The sequence below is a fragment of the Bombina bombina genome, chromosome 5 (genome assembly GCF_027579735.1).
Source record: "Bombina bombina isolate aBomBom1 chromosome 5, aBomBom1.pri, whole genome shotgun sequence".
NCBI classification, from domain to species: domain Eukaryota; kingdom Metazoa; phylum Chordata; class Amphibia; order Anura; family Bombinatoridae; genus Bombina; species Bombina bombina.
This window is the reverse complement of record NC_069503.1, coordinates 459,353,691-459,375,252: the sequence shown is the minus strand read 5'-3', so window position 1 is coordinate 459,375,252 and position 21,562 is coordinate 459,353,691. Positions and strand designations below refer to the sequence as shown.

At 38.9% G+C, this 21,562-nt stretch overlaps 1 protein-coding gene across 1 annotated transcript in view; it reads right to left on the bottom strand.

The window, feature by feature from the left end:
- Nucleotides 1-21,562, bottom strand: part of ACAD11 (acyl-CoA dehydrogenase family member 11) — a 381,257-nt gene that overhangs the window by 351,198 nt on the left and 8,497 nt on the right. The window contains 3 exon segments of the mRNA XM_053714335.1: nucleotides 9,945-10,106; nucleotides 12,627-12,752; nucleotides 13,064-13,163. Coding sequence (XP_053570310.1) covers nucleotides 9,945-10,106; nucleotides 12,627-12,752; nucleotides 13,064-13,163 — 388 coding nt within the window.

Genomic DNA, 21,562 nt, shown 5'->3' with positions numbered 1-21,562 from the left:
ATTTTATGATCCTTAGTTGAACATTTTTTTGGAACAGGAATTTAATTTGAAATTTAGTATCACATGAGCAATAGTTATATACGTTAGTTTCAAGATGAAAATAATAACCTTATCTTAACCATTTGCAAGAAAAATATGCGTTTTAAAGGGGCATAAAAGCAAAATTAAAAGTTCATGGTTCAGATAGCACATGCAGTTTTAAGAGACTTTTAATTAACATCTGTTATTAAATTTACTTTGTTCTCTTTGGTATCCATAGTTAAAAAGCATACCTTAGGTGGGGTTCAGGAGCAGGTAAAGCACTTTTTAACTGATGCTCCTTCATATCTCCTTATATGGTAGAAATAAGGAGTTTACATTTTATTTAAAAATCAAATTCCTGGTCATTAGGGATTAATATATAAAATGTGCTTGGACAAAACAAATGCTTTTTTTCTGTAATACAAAGATCATTAGGTAGTCTCCACAGTCTCTCTAAATCACAGTCTGGGTCAATCGATCTCTAAGCATCTGTCGCTGGTATTGACTCAGCTATAGCATTAGCATTTTAGTACACAAAGATACAACAATATTGAACAATAGTTATTGCTATCTCTAAAATAAGTTAAAGGGGACAGTACACCAATGTTTATATAACTGCATGTAATAGACTACTAATATAAAGAATAATATGCCCAGATACTGGTCTAAAAATCCTGTATAAAACCTTTAAATCTAGTTAGAAGCTCCCAGCACTGTTGATGAGATTAGGCTGGGACACCCACTGAAAAGGGCAGGTGGAAACAGGAACAGCAGATACTCCCCCACCCCTACCTGCATATGAAAAAGCAGATTACACAAACAATAGTAGCTAGAATCTGTATACATCAGTATACATCTAAAACTTTGGGGGCTTGGTTAGGAGTCTGAAAATCTGCACAATGTTATTAAAAAATAAGCAACGCTTTCCCCCTACTAACACCCCAGAATCCTACTGCAACATCACGTCCCCCGCCCCACCACCCACACATCACCAACCACGCTTTCTTGATAGCCTTATGTAATGTGTTTTTCTTCTCTGTAAAAAAAACTGTAATAAATTTTAAAACGAAAAGCATATTAAAAAGGATCGAAACAACACGAATTATGGACACTCTGAAGAACATGACCTAAGTTATAGGCCTATGTACAGATCCCTCTGTTTTACAAGCCTTACTGTTGTACACATATGCCATGCCTTTCCAGACCTATCGGTATGATAACATCGATAATGCATAACTCATAGATTTGTGTAATATTTTATTTTTATTGTACACAGATGTATTGTTTCAATAAAGCTTTGTTTTAAAAAAATTTAAAAATAAGCAAAACTATACATTTTTACAAAACACTCACAGATTGGGCTGTATAAATGGATTATCTAGCAAAACATTTATGCAAAGAAAAAATCTAGTATACAAATGTCCCTTTAAGAAGTTATTGTTCCTAACAACAGAAAGAAAGAAACTTTGTATTTGAAATGCCTAAATATATAAAAGCATACCTCTATAAATGTACCCCCCTATATTTGTACAAAAACAAATGCACATATAAGATACATAAAAAGAAAATATTGTTTCCAACTAGGGTTTAGTCTCTCTCTTAACCAGTACTTAAAGGGATAGTAAACACCAAAAATGTTATTGTTTAAAAAGATAGATAATCCCTTTATTTACCATTTCCCAGTTTTGCATAAGCAATACTGTTATAGAAATATACTTTTTGCATCTCTAATTACCTTGTATCTAAGCTTCTGCTAACTGCCTCCTTATCCTCAGATCTGTTGCCAGACTTGCATTCCAGGCAATTAGTGCTGACTCTTAAATAACTTCACGTGCATGAGCACAATGTTATCTATATGAAACAGATGAACTAACTGCCCTCTAGCTGTGAAAACTGTCAAATGCTGGAGGCGGCCTTCAAGGGGCTTAGAAATTAACATATGAGCCTACCTAGGTTTAGCTTTCAACTAAGAATAACAAAAGAACAAAGCAAATTGGAATGATAAAGTAAATTAGTTGTTTAAAAATGACATGCCCTGGGGTGTGTCTAGGCGGCGGGCCATGATAGGCTGCAATATTTGTGGCTCCCCGGTGTGATCTCTCTAATCCGCGCGATTATTAAGTTTGATCTGTAACAACTGATGACATACATCTCAGCTTTAACTAGGCTATAAATCACTGATCATAATAAAACCAAATTTGCAAGAATTCTTGACCACTGGGCCCAAATCTGGATCGTTGGGACTACAAGACCGGCGGCCTTCCACGAGGACTTAACACCCCCCACCGTATGTGGGGTATAGCAGTCGCGTCTTGACTGTTTGTCTTCTCAACTACAAGGGGAGAAACCATCTAACACTTGGTAGGTTGATTGATGGCAGGGATTATTCTTCTGAGAAAGACCCTTCTGAACTACAGTATATATTGAAAATGGAGGCCCTTGACAGATGGGAGAGTAAGTTTGCCAGCTTCTAAAGATCATTTCTGGAATCTCGTGAAGGAGCTCTTGCTGATTTCTTCACAGACTGGAGCACCCAAAACGAATTGTACGGAAGCCTACTGTCTGCTCCCAGACGATATTCAACAGCTATAAATAAGAGCACGTCAGGGGCGTCAAGTTGTGTGATCCCACAGCCGAGTCGGTTAAACCCTTTCTCCAAAAGATCTCCACTCATCCTTGATTCCTCACCAGGGGCTTTTGAGCTATTTTTAGAGGCCCGACCTGTGATGCAGAGTCCTTCATTGCTAGTGCGAGAACGGTATCTGATCTCGGGGAGAATGTTGGCGGGCTCTCTCTTGGAGCGATGGAGGAAGGTGACTTCCCATGTGATATCTGTCCAGTGAACAAAACTGTAGCGAGTCACAGAGAAGACCCTCTTACTTGCCTCCCTAGGCCTACTGATCAGATGATCATCTGCCCGAAACTCTGAGTATAACTTTCCTTTGCTGTTCTTTAACCTCGCCTGCATCCAAGAGAAAAGTGAGGGGGTCAGCTGTTGTATTCTGTCTATGGGAGCCAGAATCGGGATCGGAAAAGAAGAGAATCATTAGCGCTGAATCTCTGGAGCTGGCAACTTTCACACCTAGGACATATTACCCCCAGCTAACATACTGACCGACAAGGCGTGGTCTGAAGTGAGATATAAGACCCAGGATTAATTTATCATACCACACATAACACTTCCCTGGTAACTAAAGTAATAGTTTTACGGAGTCCTGATAAATATTCCTTAGCCTTAAGGAAATGGCTTCAAAATGTTTTTTTTTCCCCAACTAGTGATATCTCAATTGCATATCGGTTTTTCAGTACATTAAAGTCTGAGACTCCATTGTTTGGCTAAAGTTTATTACACTTCTCAACACACTGAAATCACATCCCCATGTTTTTGTTTCAAAAAACAAACAAACAAAAAAAAACATGTAGTATGTTACCTATGCATCACAGCTAGGCTCCTGTTGTGCCAATCAGATAATATGTTGTGTTTACTGTCAAATTAACCCCTACCAAGGGCTGTTAATATGCCTCTGTTTAACATCCTTCTGTAAGGCACTTATGCCTTGTAGTCTCTATTGTAATCTAGACAAGCTGGATCTATGGTTACTAATAAGTTGATATGCTACAATTACGCTACCAATCACATGCTTTATGGCTCAAATGTTATATCAAGTACATGTGAATAGAGTATCTCATTCTGATCCCCATAACCTACTAGCTCTGGATTCCTGTGTACAATTTTTATAAGTGTTGAAAATTTTAGCATAATAACTTATTTTACCCATTACACTTATATCTTCCTGATATAGGGTGATATAAACAATAAATACCTATTGTTGTTGCTGTCTTCGGCTGGGGATGGCACATCTTTAGTCTATTAATAGAGATAGTGAACTACTCAGGACACACTTATACATTACAAGGAGCACCCTATACTCTAACTCTTTACAGTAGTCATATATCTCAATATATCATCTTAGACAACTATTTATGGAGATCTTATCTCATACCCATCATGGCATACTATTGCATCTTATGGAGTCACTATAATATAGCAACCTACTATGATTAATTATTTTACACCAGGTCAGCAATTGATCGTTCCCCCTTTCAAAATATAGTTCAAAACCACTTTATTGTAGTGTATTATATAATCTTTTAACTACATTACTACATTCCTGTGTGTAATTAAATGTCAAGGTCCAAGAGGTGACCATATGTAACATTTGAGCTCCTCCTCTTGATCATTTAGATTGCATAGGTCTATGAGTGGCCTTTTGAAGTTCTGGAGGCGCATTTATTTCCTACGAAAAATCACAAGAATGGAGTTCCAATATTAAATGTTCAGTTTTATTTTGAATGATAATACTGTGTTGTTCTTCTGATTATTACACAGTTTTGTATATTTTGTAATCCAATAATTTTGTACCTAAATGTAAATTGCAAAACAATTATTGATGTACCCAATGTATATATGCTACTGAACTTTTCTCACTGTTTATATTTGAACAACCTCAATAAATATAAAAAAATAAAAGACATGCCCTATCTGAAGGCATCAAAGTTTAATTTGGACTTTACTATCCCTTTAATCTTAATGAACAACATAATCGAACCTGGCTACGTTTAAAAGCAGCTTCGTTCTCCAACATCCAAATAAACCCAACAGATCCAGGGGGATGTCTCAGGAGTTGGCAATGTTACCTTTTGGGCTAATCTTGGGACATATTACTGCAAATCTGCTTCTCATCTCACTCTCCCTCTTGCTCTGATACCACGCTGCTGGCGACATCTCCCCTAAATCCTGCTCCCTCACAAACTCCTAGCCTTTCACATCCTTGTGTGGCCTTTCTTACATCTAAAACCACCTCCCCCTTCACTTGTGCACTCTGGAACTCTCGCTCTGTTTGCAACAAGCTTAATTCTATCCATGATCTCTTTATCTCCCACTCTCTTAAAGGGACACTGTACCCAAAAATATTCTTTCGGTGATTCAGAGTAGAGCATGCAATTTTAAGCAACTTTCTAATTTACCTCCTATTATCAAATGTTCTTTATTCTCTTGGTATCTTTATTTGAAATGCAAGAATGTAAGTTTTAGATGCCGGCCCATTTTTGGTGAACAACCTAGGTTGTCCTTGCTGATTGTGGATAAATTCATCCACCAATCAAAAACTTCTTCCGGAGTGCTGAACCAAGAAAAAAGCTTAGCTGCCTTCTTTTTCATATAAAGATAGCAAGAGAACGAAGAAAAAATTGTTAATAGGAGTAAATTAGAAAGTTGCTTAAAATTGCATGCTCTATCTGAATCACAAAAGAAAAATTTTGGGTACAGTGTCCCTATAAGCTTCTGGCTCTTACAGACACCTGGCTCTCTGCTTCAGACACAGCATCCACTGCTGCATCTGTCACATGGGAGTCTCCATTTCAGCCACACACTCTTGGTCTGGCATAGACAAGGAGGTGGTGTTGGTATTTTACTTTTCCTCTCATTGCACCTTTCAACAAATACAGCCCTTCTCTTCACTCACATTTTCTTCATTTGAAGCACACTTGATTCGGTATTCTCTCTCCCCTCACTATATGTGTTGCAGTCATATACCACCCCCCTGGCTCCACAACTAAATTTTTAGATCACTTAGTGCTGCCTGGCTTCCTATTTCCTTTCCTCAAAGCACCCCTGCCCTCATTCTTGGCGACTTCAACATCCCTCTTGGCAATCCCACTGCCTTCTCTGCAAAAGAACTTCTCAACTCACTTCCTCTTCGGCCTGTCACAATGGACTGACTCTCCCACTCACAAAAGATGGTCATTCCCGTGATCTGATTTTCACCTATCATGCACTATCTCAAATTTAACAAACTCCCTTTTGCTCTCTCTGACCATCATCTCCTAACTTACAACATCACTTCCCTACCTACAACTCCCCCTTCCTCTACCCCCCCACACCAAACTTCACAGAAGCACTAAGTCATTAGATCTGCAACAGCTCGCTAGCTCTCTCAAACCTCTCCTCTCATCCATCACCATCCTTTTCCTGCCCTGACCAATCTATCTCTGCCAGTATAACTCTACCCTTACATCGGCTCATTGACAATCTGGCCCCTCCAACCATAAGCTCTGAAACCACACTCTCATCCTCAGCCAGGCATACTCCTCTGACACAGTACCTACGCAGATGTTCCCGTACTGCTGAGTGACACTGGAGGAAATCTCTGAGTTTAGCTGACATTCTTCAACTACAAGTTCATCCTGAACTCCTACTATTTCTGCCCTTAATCTCTATAAGCACAATACTTCTCTATATCTCATCTCTACTCTTTCCTCAAACCCAAAACGTCTGTTCTCCACGTTCAATACTCATCTCCGCCCACCCCCACCTCCTAATACAACCTCTCTCTCAGCTCAAGATTTTGCCAGCCACTTCAATAACAAAATTGGCTCCATCAGAAGTGAAATCAGCTCTCAACATACTACCATTCTCCCACCCTCCCTCAAAAGGCCTCACAATCATACCAAAACCCAAAAATCCAAAAATGCTGCTCGTTTGCCACCTGTTAACGAGAGGATGAAGTTTCTGCCCCTTTATACTGTCCTCCACATCACTACCTGTCCCCTCGACCCCATCCCCTCACAGCTTACTCCCCCTACCGTCTCTTCTACCCTCACATCCCATACTCACACACATTTCAAACTTTCGCCTCAGCACTGGTATATTTCCTCATCATAAAAACATGCACTGTCACCACGCTACCTTCCTCAAAAAAAGCTTCCCTCGATCCAACCTCCCAACAACTACCGCCCTATTTCCCAACTCCTCTTGCCGTCAAAGCTCCTCGAAAAGCTAGTATACTCACGTCTAAACCCATTTCCTTACACTAAACTCTCTTATTGACCCACTGCAATCTGGATTTCGTCCCCATCACTCTACAGAGACAGCAATTGTCAAGGTTACCAACAACCTACTTACAGCAAAATCCAAAGGCCACTTATCCTCCTTGACCTTTCTGCAGCCTTTGACACTGTTGACCACCATCTTCTGCTCCAAACCCTCCAATCCTTCGGTATCTGCGACACAGCTCTCTCGTGGTTCTCTTCCTATCTGACTAACCGTACATTTAGTGTAGCCTTCTCCGGAGCATCCTCTGCCCTGTTACCACTTTCTGTTGGGGTACCTAAAGGCTCTGTCCTCGGTCCCCTTCTCTTTTCAATCTACATGTCATCATTAGGTTCCTTAATAAAGTCCCATGGGTTTCAATATCATTTGTATGCCGATGACACCCAAATCTACCTCTCTGCACCAGACCTACCTCCTTCCTTACTAACCCATGTCACTAACTGTCTTTCTCATATGTCATCTTGGATGTCCTCTCACTACCTTAAGCTAAATCTCTCCAAAACTGAACTCCTTATTTTTCCCCCTTCTTCCAATGTCTCCACCCCCAAAATTTCTATAACTGTTGATAATTCCATCATTACTCCTACCCCGCATGCCCGATGTCTTGGGGTCACACTTGACTCAGATCTTTCCTTCACTCCTCACATTCAGTCCTTGGCTAAAGCCTGCCGCTTCCACCTTAAAAACATCTCTAAAATTAGACATGTCCTTACACAAGATACAACTAAGATTTTAATCCACTCTCTCATCCTTTCCCGCCTCGACTACTGCAACTCCGTCCTCTCTGGTCTAGCTGCCGCATAGCTCCTTTACAATCCATAATGAATGCCTCTGCCAGGCTCATCTTCCTTACTCGTCGCTCTTCATCTGCTGCACCTCTCTGCCAATACCTTCACTGGCTTCCTCTTGCCTCTAGGTTTAAACACAAAATCCTCACTCTGACATACAAAGCTCTCAACTGCACTGCTCCCTTTACATTTCAGAACTTGTCTCCAGATACTCTCCCTCCCGTCCCCTTCGATCAGCTCAGGATCTCCCCCTCTCCTCCTCTCTTGTTACTTCCTCACATTCCCGTTCACAGAACTTCTCCAGACTGGCCCTCATCTTGTGGAACTCCCTGCCTCGCTCCACAAGACTCTCCCCTAGTTTTAACAGCTTCAAGCGCTCCCTAAAAACTCTACTATTCAGGGATGCTTACAACCAACACTAACCTTTCCTAACTCCATTGCTTTCCCCTTGAACCCATTAAAATGTAAGCCTATGAGCCCAGCTGTTTGCAGATCGCCTTCATAAGAGCCGACTGCAACAGTGAAACTCTCAGCAGGGCCCTCTACCCACTTGATCCCTGCAAAAGCTATCCTGTATACCGACTATGTTTACAGCACTGCGGAATCTGTTGGCGCTCTACAAATACCTGATAATAATAACATATTCTCTGAACAGATGAGTTTTTAAAAACAGCATTTAAGGGGTTAAGGAGAAGATTCCAAGGATTATAGAAATAAGTGCTTTTAAAAGAACTATCTCCCAGTATGTAGTACAATATAATGGTATTATGGGTGTGTGCACAAATGCAGGTGAGCTTTTTGTGTATACAAGTTACAGGGTTGTTGCCTCTACCTGCTGCTCGGTCTCACTGTTTTCTCTATGTACTTATCTAATCAGCGCAGCACACAGACTTCTGCGCAAACTCTGCTTGAATTAAGGCTTAGATTTACTTTCATGCCTGCTTTTACTATACCATGCGCACTACCGACAGGGGAGTTCTCAGAATACTATGAATCAACTATGATTCAACCATGTTTCCAGCCAGTGACATTACTAAGGGGGAGGGTCTGAGTGCAACTCTGCACATTGTGTGATCCTCTTTGTGCCCCTCCTTCAATCTTCTGTACTACTTCTCAGGAAGATTAGGCCTGCTAGGTGGCAGTAAGAGGTGGTTTGATGCTACTGCCATGTCAGCTCCTATAATAAACACTTTGCTCTCTGTCCTACTGATGACTTTAGTCATTCTCACACGGTCACAGTTAGGACAGGGTGCAGGATCCATCCTCCTTTCTCATGCACCAGTCCCAGTGACAGAGACAGTGTATGTGGGTTTGCACTGTGAAAAAGCTGGTTTATGGCAAGAAAAATCATATTGTACTACTATTTATTTTCACCGACATTGCTGACTCCACACCTGACTTATCTGCCAAGTCGCCTTTGTGTGGGTGCTGCCTAATCTTCCAACTTTAACTTTTTCTTATTGAACTTGGAGAGTGACAGGGAGTTGCTTTTACTTTCTTTGTATGCCCCAAACTGTAAGTACTATAACCACCATACAAAAAGACACAAAGTCCACAGACAAATGAATTGCTTTAAGAAATATGATGTAGTGAGTCGAAGAAGGCCTAGCGCACTGAGATGAGCTGAAATGTGTATTAGCAAAGAGGAGGGAGGTCACTGTTATTCAAATGGAGTAATAAATAAAATATATCAATACATTTATAAAGAAGAATCTTAGCAATTAAAAATAAAGAATTTCTTTTAACATAAGGCAAGCACGTGATACATTAAATTATTGCTTCTCATTGAATATGACGCAATGCAGATGAGTGCCATTTTAATAAATTGTCAGCAATGCTATTCACTAAAACATAAAATTAGATTATATTTAAAGGAACGTGAAAAGCCAATGATAACAGGTATATTTGTGCAGCCACCCTGAGCCTACCTAGGTATATTTTTTTAACAAAGGATACCAAGAGAACAGACCAAATTAGATAATATAATTTAACGTGAAAGTTGTTTGAAACTGTTTGCTCTATCTGAATAATGAAATTAATTTTTTGGGTTTGGTGTCCCTTTAACTTTCTGTTTCAGTGATTTAGACTCTGTTCACTCACCTTGCATTTTGTTAAATTCAACACATCCTAATGCAGCATACTTCACGGAACATAAGACTGAAATACATATACACAGAAGTGCACCTTTACCATTACAAGAATCCAAACCTATCCAGAATGTAGAAACTAAATAAAGGTATTACCTGCCTCTGGCAGTAGCCCTCTCCTTTGCCATAGCCAGAGAGATTAAGCTTGTGTATATTAAATGAATGCAGCTGTGACAAGGTTTCTGCCAATGCAACATACAGGGCAGCTCTCTCTGCAGGGCTGACATCTGGCAGCGAAACATCTCTGAAGATTCGACCCTGAAGAAAACAATACATCAATTCTAGACATATAAATATACAAAAACATAATAAATAAAATTATAAGCATTATTAGCATTTAAAGGGACATAAAACACTAAGGGCCAGATTACAAGTGAAGCGCTACTTAGCACTTTCGCTAGAAATAAACTTTTTGCACGTGTCGGGTTGTGCTCGCATTGAAAGTAAAAAGTGATCGCTCTCGTGCTAACCCGACGCAAGCAAAATGCTGAACTCAGAATAATGCACGTGTGATAACCTATTTCCCCATTGACGTTAATGGAGAAAAAAAAGTGGGGGAAACAACCTAACTCTCTGCTAACCCAACATGAAAATATGAACATTTCGCATTCCAATGTTCTTCACATAGAAATATATGTTCTATATACACATACATACATACACTAGTCCTAAAGCCTGTGTACACGGGCCATTTTTTGCAGTACAGCGGTCCCACCCCTTGCTCTCTCTCTCTATCCCCCCTCTCTTTTGCCCTCTCTCTCTCTTTCACCTCTCTTTTGCTCTCTCTCTCCCCCCTCTCTTTTGCTCTCTCTCTTCCCCCTGTATTTTGCTCTCTCTCTCCCCCCTCTCTTGCTATCTCTCTCCCTCTCTTTTTCTCTCACTCTTCCCCTCTCTCTCTCCCCCCTCTCGTTTTCTCTCTCTCTCCCCCTCTTTTGCTTTCTCTCTTCCCCCCTTTCTTTTGCTCTCTCTCCCCCCTCTCTTTTGCTCTCTCTCTCTCCCCTCTCTTTTGTACGCTCTCTCTGCCCTCTCTCTTTTACTCTCTCTCCTTTCTTTTGCTCTCTCTATTTCTTTCTATACTCTTTTTTTGCTCTCTCTCCCCTCTCTTTTGCTCTCTCTCTCTCCTCTCTCTTTTGCTGTCTCTCTCCCTCTCTTTTGCTCTCTCTCCCCTCTCTTTTACTCTCTCCCCTTTCTTTTGCTCTCTGTTTAAATGTGTATATATTTTTCTGTTAATAAAGATAGATTTAAACATGGACCCATAATTAGAGGGAGGTGGGGAATAACCTCACTACTATGCTTATAAAATGTATTTAGTGTTCCATTGTTACTACTAAAATTTCAAGTTAGAACATAAAATTGTAGTAGAAACAAATAAATATTTCAATTCTGATTATCAGTAGTGATAATTACTAAAGTATAAAGTAAAGTGATATTAAGAGCATTAAATTCATTTTTTCCAATTGATGACACTGATATAATGCAAATGCATGTATTTTTATTCTGCTCTGGGATTTCTTTCCTTTTTTTAAATATTCAAAAAGATTTAGATTTGGATCTGAAGTGCATCTGATTCTTGCTTTGACACTTGACCATACAGGTGAAGGCATTGGAAATGCAACAAAATATACTTGATCAATACGGACGTGTATTTGTGCAAGATACGGGTACACTCCAGTAGGTTCTCTCCCACTGCCAAATAGCTATATTTCTCTCAGCAGGTTTCTGATCATGGTTTACTGTTTTCTACAACACTCCCCACTTTGTACGCAACCTTGGATGATTTTATGTTCCATTTTCAAAGCCATTCTAATGCAATGAGAACTTCCTCAGTTTGAATTAGGAGAACCATTGAAACAATTGATATCCTATTCAAATGTCCCAACAGGAAACAGTTATCATTTATCTACAGTAGACATGTGTAGTAATTAGGCATTCATACAGAAGTGACCATGGTCTAGAAGAAGACATGGAAGCAAGGAGGTGGTGTCCTACAGTGCCTCCCGGGTTGTATGTAACTGACAGCTGTCCCTATGTGGCTAAATCATTACTAACGCATATGTTGATAACAATATATCAATATCTTACATGAGGACATTTTCCTGTTCCTAATTTTTTTAAGTAACTTTTATTTATCCGTTTTTCCATAACATTTAAAATTATCAATTAAAACGAAACAAAATAAAAAAATCAGATGGTGAATATAAGCAACATGAATAGATGTAATTGTATAGAATTAACACAAAAAGCATAACATTAAAGGGACAAGAAACCAAACATGTTTCTTCCATGATTCAGATTGAACATGTAATGTTAAACAGCTTTCCAATTTACTTCTATTATCAAACTTGCTACATTATCTTGGTATATTTTGTTGAAGGAGCAGCAATGCACTCACTACTGGGAGCTAGCTGAACAAATTTGGTGAACCAATGAAAAGAGGCATTTATGTGCAGCTACCAATTAGTGCTTAGCTCTCAGTGATGTATTGCTGCTCCTGAGTCTACCTAGGTATGCTTTTCAACTAAGGATACCAAGAGAATGAAACAAATTAGTTAATAGAAGTAAATTGGAAAGTTGTTTAAAAACACATGTTCTGTCTGAATAGTGAAAAAAATGAGGTTTCGTGCCTTTTTATTTTTTTTGTGTATAAGAGTCAGTCCACTAAACATCTATATGTCCATTTTACTATTACCTGTCCTTATTTTTATGTCAACATCTGTCTGCCTTCATTTCAGTTGTAAACATTTTATTTATAGACATTAAACATTAAAGAGAACCCACCTGTACATGTTCCATTACATAGAATTCTGTTCCAATGACTGACACATTTGTGCAGTACAGTAAAGGCTTGGGGACAGGAAAGCCTGCTGCAAATAAGGCCGTCTGAACCTGGTACTCTCGCTCAATCTGTAAGTATATCAAGTAAGTATTGCATTAGACTGGCCCTTTAATTTTTTGGAAACCTGTCTATTTAAATTATAATACATACAAACAATATATACAAACACAGCCCTGTGTAACATGCTGGTGCTTTGATAAAATATTAATAATAAATGATAATAATATTAGAAATGCATTAAAGGCACATAACATAATTCATTTTAATAAACAAAAACTGCACAAAAAGGAGAGGAAAAAACTATATTTTTTTACATTTTTTATTTCCTAGATTATAACAATAATATGAATAAAAGTGTTATTCAGATACATAAGCTTACCCGATGTGCACCAGGCAGCAGAGGACCGTGAGGTTTCTTCCTAAGGACATATTTTTTATCTCCCTTCTGAAGAAAAAACGTAGGATTGGATTGTCCAGATCTACATAAAATATAATAGATTTTTTAGAATTATGTAGACTTCTGTGTGCTAAACACTAAGATGTGTCTGTCAGCTGACCAAACGTACAAAAGACTGTGCCTGACTGAAACATCACACAAATAAGATATTTCATTTTGCTTTATAAAGGGAAAGATTTATGGATTCTTTATCTTTCTTGATGTACAGAGATGAATGATCCATGGAAGACAAGAAGTTGGCCCAATCAGAGTGAGGGTGCTAGACATCCGTTCCCTTTTCCCAGTAACTGACGCAGTTATTAAATGGTACCTCTGAAGCCAGGAACACACAACAGTAATTTAACCAACTGGTTGTCAGTATCACAACACAGTAGTAATTAAAGGTCCATTAGAGCATGTAATTTTAAGACTATCGACCCTAGACTACCGTGTGTTTAACCCCCCACAAAGGGGTTAAACACACAGTAGAAATACCACTTTGGACTCGCAGAGCACTGGTGGTCCCGAAAAGAAAATGCTGCTGATCCAATCAGTGAGCTAGCTGCACAACTCAGATGTGTAACTAGAAGTGTTTGGCGAGTCCCAAGCAGTATTTCTACTGCGTGTTTAACTACTTTGCGTGGGTTATACACATAATAGTGTAAGGCTGATAATATAATTTTTTTTTTTTTTTTTTTTTACTATAATGGCCCTTTACATCCATTGATTACTGGGAACATGCAAGACAATCAAAAGGTTAAATAACTGCCTAAACACGTGTGTTGCAGTGACTTAAACCTCTGAATATCAGAAACACTCACTACAATGATTTAACCCTTGACTGTCCAAAACTTCATGGGGTGCAACACAGTTCCACTGTCAAAACTACATGGGGGGTATTAAAGAGGAAGGAAGGAGGAAAAGAGAGGTGAGTCTGGTTAAGCTACTTAGATAAGTGTGCTGCTACTGCAGGCTACAAAGGAAAGTAGCTAGCTGTGACTGCCTGTATCTCTTCCCACTCAAAGATAAATGGGCCAAAAGGGCTGGGAAACTTTTTGCCAGAGACCAGGGCTTCTCCATATATGTGCTAATTTGCTAAAAAAAAAAAAAGTAAACATTTTGTTTATGCACTGGCAAGTGTATGGCAATTAAATTATAACAATTTGAAGAGTGTTGGTTTATGACGTATTTTGCCATATTAATCCCTTAACGACCACAACATTGTCTGATTATAATATCGCAAGTCTTGCAGCTATTAGACCCTCCTTCCCTCCTGCTGGCTTTCTAAAATAGCACTATAGAAAAAGCAACTCCCACAGAAAGACCAGCGACATACAGGGTACGATGCTGGTCATTAAGGGGTTAATGGGCCACTATATAATTGTTTTCACACTTTATATCAGCATTTGTCAATCCCAGTCTTTAAATGTCACAAACCTGATTCTAAAAGGATTCCCAACCTTAACACAGGTGAGTCAGTCACAGTAAATGAGCAGCTGACCAGCCCAGGCAGGGAATTAGAATGTGTACTGCTAGGGGTGATTGAGGGTAGAACTGACAATTATTTTTGTGAATAGAAGAACACAGAGGCGCCACCATGGCCCAGTACCACCAAAACAAAGAAATAAATATATAGAAGGCACTATATATACTCACAAACGTCAAGCACCCAGGTGGTGCTAGTGGGGCAGGCTGAAACTTCACAGTAGTTCAGCTCACTGATATACCTCCAAATAGATCCAGTCGGTGTTCCTTGAGAGCCTAAGATCCTATGCCTAGAAAAGAGAGAGGCAAACCAACATGGCCTAGTATTGTTTGAGCCCAGGGAGAATATAGCCCTAATGGGTATACTCACAGGAAACAAAGCACCTCCAGGTGCAATATCAGCAAGCTGGAACCATAAGTCGCCCAGTAGACAAACCACGGCAAGTGATCCTCCGCTTCCAGTAGTATAACGGTGGATAGGAGAGGGGTGTATGAAACCCCACAACAGGTTATTAGGTCAAAATACCACACCAGCAAGTGTATATAAAAGTAAAAATCTTTAATAACACAGCGACGCGTTTCTCAGCCGCCTATGGGCTGTTTCATCAGGCTATAATAAAACATTAAAAAATACACTTGCTATATACTAAATTAAAAAACTAAAACATTATCTGATTGGACAATCAATTAAAAATCCAGCCAATGTGTGATCTTTCTCAATCAATTACTATGGTAACAATTTAGTTAGTATTCGGGTGGATAGGTGTGGCCAGGTGTGCACCTAATTAGCAAACTGACACGCCACCTAGCTTGCAACCCCTGTTGCTAATTGTTGCCATAGTGACCACCTAACAGTACAAACACAATATAAGTTTATCTAATGACAGTACATACACATTAAAAGTTTATCTCATACACATAACACATTTACATTTGATTAGCACAAAGGAATAATGACAAGTACTCAGTAGTTCATTTGGTGCCCATCTCCAGAGTTGTACTTATGAGAGGTCAAAGCGCAACCGGAAGGTAGTCCGGAGCTCATATGTGATCTATAAGTGCCTTACCGGCCTGATATTAATAGTATCACCAGCCCCATATGAGAACCTTTGTTGGATTCAATATGTGAAAGCATATTGAATCTATGTATAGGAGTGGTGATCAATGTATAGTGGGCTGTGTGCAAACATAGAGCTGTCATTATGAAATTCTGCGTGTCTTAGCGTAAAAGCCTTCTTAACATGAATACCTTATTGTCAATGTAATTCTTTCATATCGATCTTTTGTGCCAAAAGGCATCTGTTTACCCAATTGCTAGATCCTACTCGATGTTTGTGGATGACCCCAGACGCCTTCGGATGCGTCTCACTCTCTAACTATGTGATGTTACTTTGTTTAAAAATATCGGAGCTATTCTCCAATCGTTCTGGTGGCTCTAAGGGGAGTGTACATCCGCTCCAATGAGAATGCTTGTTGTGGGCGGGATAAGCACCTGATCGAATCCTATTCCTTTTGAATTAACATACATGTTAGCGCCAGAAATGGGAGCGCGAATGAGAGCACTCTTCATCACGCCCTTACGGCACACCTCCCATTTACTCTGCTACTATTGGTCTGAGGGCTTGTGAGGCATGTTTACCTACCCTATAGAGCCTTTGCAGTAAGCCAGGACAGTATTGGTCCTGACCTCGGTATAAGGTGCCTATATCGTGTTGAACGCACAGGGATATGTGTCTTGTAACTGAAATAAAAAATAAAGATAATAAGAAGTGAAAAATAATAAAATTTATTGCTAGCGGAACCCTGACATTTAGGACAATCTGTCATTGTATGTTGTATCGTGCAAACGATCGGCGGGTGGGGGGGGTGGGGGATATAACAAACAAGGGAACTATTTATTAATGGCCCAGAGATACATGATGCTGTTATATCTCGTTACAATGTACCATACTGGGCTGAACCCACTGTACTAATATAATAGTGATGGTGATAATATAGAAGGAAGTGATAATAAACCTATTTTATTTTGTGTACTTCTTAGTGAGAACAAATAGTGAGTGGGATTCTAATGTGTAATAGATGTGCTAGTGACCCAGTGGTGTTTAACCAGTGTAAACTGATATTTTTATCTATATAATGTATATATATATACCTTGACTTAAATAAATTATAATAAGTGGACTGTGATAATCTAATATTGTAGGTAGTGCAGTGTCGGTCAGTCTAATGTAATACAGTAGTGGTGCTGTGCCAGTAAGTGACTTTTTAGTTAATATAGATTAGATGATGCCTCCAATGTTACCCATAGATAAATCACTATAAGCTATTAGTGGAAACATTATTATACAATACTTGTAATACGTGAGTATAAGTGGTGTGTCATTGTAACTAACAGTGTGTCTAGAAAATAGAATAATGGGTAAAAGATGGGATAGATTGTTTAATTTCCTCTTTTTTTATATTATGGGTAAAAGAAATCCCAAAAGTGTTATTGTTCAAGTGATCTATAAATCCCCTAATGTCCTCTTCTGACCCTTTGAAAATGAATAGCAAATCATCAATATAGCGGCCATAGAACACCAGGTTCGCTCCAAAATGGGTATCGTAAATGACCTTCTGGATTAAAAAATTACAAACTCTACAGCCAGATGGTCTTAATGAGAACCTTGACATGGCGGCATTCTGATGACCCGAACAATTTATGGTGCTAGGGGATGGGGATATCATACCCCACTCTCCCTCTCCCCCCTCCATCCTGTCCACTAGTGTTCTCCCCTAATGATGAATTGTGAGATCGGTTTCTTTAGTTACCAATAGGTTGTAGGCTTGACAATGTAATAGCTGCCATTACCCAAGGCTAGCTAAATATTGACTCACAAATTGTCAATTCCCTGTACATAGATGTCAGTTAACTCTCACACCCCTAACATATTTTATTATATTATACACTTACACATTCTTTCATTCATTTATATGATTAGACCACCACAAGCACCATATGAGTTTTCATCATCAGTTAAACAATCTATCCCATCTTTTACCCATTATTCTATTTTCTAGACACACTGTTAGTTACAATGACACACCACTTATACTCACGTATTACAAGTATTGTATAATAATGTTTCCACTAATAGCTTATAGTGATTTATCTATGGGTAACATTGGAGGCATCATCTAATCTATATTAACTAAAAAGTCACTTACTGGCACAGCACCACTACTGTATTACATTAGACTGACCGACACTGCACTACCTACAATATTAGATTATCACAGTCCACTTATTATAATTTATTTAAGTCAAGGTATATATATATACATTATATAGATAAAAATATCAGTTTACACTGGTTAAACACCACTGGGTCACTAGCACATCTATTACACATTAGAATCCCACTCACTATTTGTTCTCACTAAGAAGTACACAAAATAAAATAGGTTTATTATCACTTCCTTCTATATTATCACCATCACTATTATATTAGTACAGTGGGTTCAGCCCAGTATGGTACATTGTAACGAGATATAACAGCATCATGTATCTCTGGGCCATTAATAAATAGTTCCCTTGTTTGTTATATCCCCCACCCCCCCTCCCTCCGATCGTTTGCACGATACAACATACAATGACAGATTGTCCTAAATGTCAGGGTTCCGCTAGCAATAAATTTTATTATTTTTCACTTCTTATTATCTTTATTTTTTATTTCAGTTACAAGACACATATCCCTGTGCGTTCAACACGATATAGGCACCTTATACCGAGGTCAGGACCAATACAGTCCTGGCTTACTGCAAAGGCTCTATAGGGTAGGTAAACATGCCTCACAAGCCCTCAGACCAATAGTAGCAGAGTAAATGGGAGGTGTGCCGTAAGGGCGTGATGAAGAGTGCTCTCATTCGCGCTCCCATTTCTGGCGCTAACATGTATGTTAATTCAAAAGGAATAGGATTCGATCAGGTGCTTATCCCGCCCACAACAAGCATTCTCATTGGAGCGGATGTACACTCCCCTTAGAGCCACCAGAACGATTGGAGAATAGCTCCGATATTTTTAAACAAAGTAACATCACATAGTTAGAGAGTGAGACGCATCCGAAGGCGTCTGGGGTCATCCACAAACATCGAGTAGGATCTAGCAATTGGGTAAACAGATGCCTTTTGGCACAAAAGATCGATATGAAAGAATTACATTGACAATAAGGTATTCATGTTAAGAAGGCTTTTACGCTAAGACACGCAGAATTTCATAATGACAGCTCTATGTTTGCACACAGCCCACTATACATTGATCACCACTCCTATACATAGATTCAATATGCTTTCACATATTGAATCCAACAAAGGTTCTCATATGGGGCTGGTGATACTATTAATATCAGGCCGGTAAGGCACTTATAGATCACATATGAGCTCCGGACTACCTTCCGGTTGCGCTTTGACCTCTCATAAGTACAACTCTGGAGATGGGCACCAAATGAACTACTGAGTACTTGTCATTATTCCTTTGTGCTAATCAAATGTAAATGTGTTATGTGTATGAGATAAACTTTTAATGTGTATGTACTGTCATTAGATAAACTTATATTGTGTTTGTACTGTTAGGTGGTCACTATGGCAACAATTAGCAACAGGGGTTGCAAGCTAGGTGGCGTGTCAGTTTGCTAATTAGGTGCACACCTGGCCACACCTATCCACCCGAATACTAACTAAATTGTTACCATAGTAATTGATTGAGAAAGATCACACATTGGCTGGATTTTTAATTGATTGTCCAATCAGATAATGTTTTAGTTTTTTAATTTAGTATATAGCAAGTGTATTTTTTAATGTTTTATTATAGCCTGATGAAACAGCCCATAGGCGGCTGAGAAACGCGTCGCTGTGTTATTAAAGATTTTTACTTTTATATACACTTGCTGGTGTGGTATTTTGACCTAATAACCTGTTGTGGGGTTTCATACACCCCTCTCCTATCCACCGTTATACTACTGGAAGCGGAGGATCACTTGCCGTGGTTTGTCTACTGGGCGACTTATGGTTCCAGCTTGCTGATATTGCACCTGGAGGTGCTTTGTTTCCTGTGAGTATACCCATTAGGGCTATATTCTCCCTGGGCTCAAACAATACTAGGCCATGTTGGTTTGCCTCTCTCTTTTCTAGGCATAGGATCTTAGGCTCTCAAGGAACACCGACTGGATCTATTTGGAGGTATATCAGTGAGCTGAACTACTGTGAAGTTTCAGCCTGCCCCACTAGCACCACCTGGGTGCTTGACGTTTGTGAGTATATATAGTGCCTTCTATATATTTATTTCTTTGTTTTGGTGGTACTGGGCCATGGTGGCGCCTCTGTGTTCTTCTATTTGCAGTATCTAACCATCAGGACGACCATCCTTTGACAGAGTGCTGCCGCCAGATAGTGGGACTTGATTGATGAATGGACATTAACATACCTATACCTACTGTATAGTTCACTGTTCTGTTGTTTTATCCTGTGTTACTGTGTGTATTGTTTTATGTCTAGGTTCTAGACTATTTACCTATCTGATTTTTTGGCAACTGGGAGGCGCACCCTAAAGGGTGTGGTGTGCATTTGTGTATACCACTCCCCACATTATAATTATTTTTGTGATACATTGAGTGTTTCAGTGATACATTGGATGTTTAGGGACACTAAACTGAATTTGTTTCTTTAATGATTCAGATAGAGCATGCAATTGTAAGCAACTTTCTAATTTACTCTTATTATCAATGTGTCCTTGTTCTCTTGCTATCTTTATTTAAAAAGCAGGAATGCAAAGCTTAAGAGCCAACCCATTTCTGGTTCAGAACCTGGGTTATGCTTGCTTATTGGTTTGCTAAATGTAGCCACCAATAAGCAAGCGCTACTAAGGACGCTGAACCTAAAATGGGCTGGCTCCTAAGCTTTAAATTCCTGCTTTTTAAATAAAGATACCAAGAGAACAAAGAAAAATTGATAATAGGAGTAAAATAGAAAGTTGCTTAAAATTGCATGCTCTAAAAAAAAGGAACTAGGCAGGGTTGCCCGCTTTCCCCCCTACTTTTTAATATCGCACTTGAACCCCTGGTCATCTGGTTAAAGGGACACTGAACCCAAAATGTTTTATTTTGTGATTCAGATAGAGCATGAAATTTTAAGCAAATTTCTAATTTACTCCTATTATCAAATTTTCTTCATTCTCTTGGTATCTTTATTTGAAATGCAAGAATGTAAGTTTAGATGCCGGCCCATTTTTGGTGAACAACCTGGGTTGTCCTTGCTGATTGGTGTATAAATTCATCCACCTATAAAAAAAGTTCTGTCCAGAGGACTGAACCAAAAAAAAAAAGCTTAGACGCCTTCTTTTTCAAATAACGATAGAAAGAGAACGAAGAAAAATTGATAATAGGAGGAAATTAGAAAGTTGCTTAAAATTGCATGCTCTATCTGAATAAAGAAAGAAAAAAATTGGGTTCAGTGTCCCTTTAAGGGAGGTGTATGAGGGGATTCCAATGTCCACACAAACATTGAAAATTCTTCTATATGCAGATGACCTGCTAATTTTTCTCTAGAACACATTTCAAACAATACCCCTAATTTTAACATGTTTAAATCTTTTCAGTACCTTTCAGGATACAGAATAAATTATGATAAAAGCGAACTCATGTGGGTTCAAAAGACAAGATCTAGTATACAAGAACCTCCTTTTAAAATTGTAGACTCACTTACATACCTAGGTATATATTTACATAAAAATACGCAAAACTGGTATAAACTACATTTTCAAATACTTTTCCAAAAGATTAAAACAGATCTAGAAGTATGGACATCTTTTCCGCTATCGATATCTGCAAGAGTTAGCCTCATTAAAACAATAATTTTCCCACGATTATTGTATCCATTACAGTACCTCCCATTACTTTTTAAAAAAATCGGATATATGTAAAC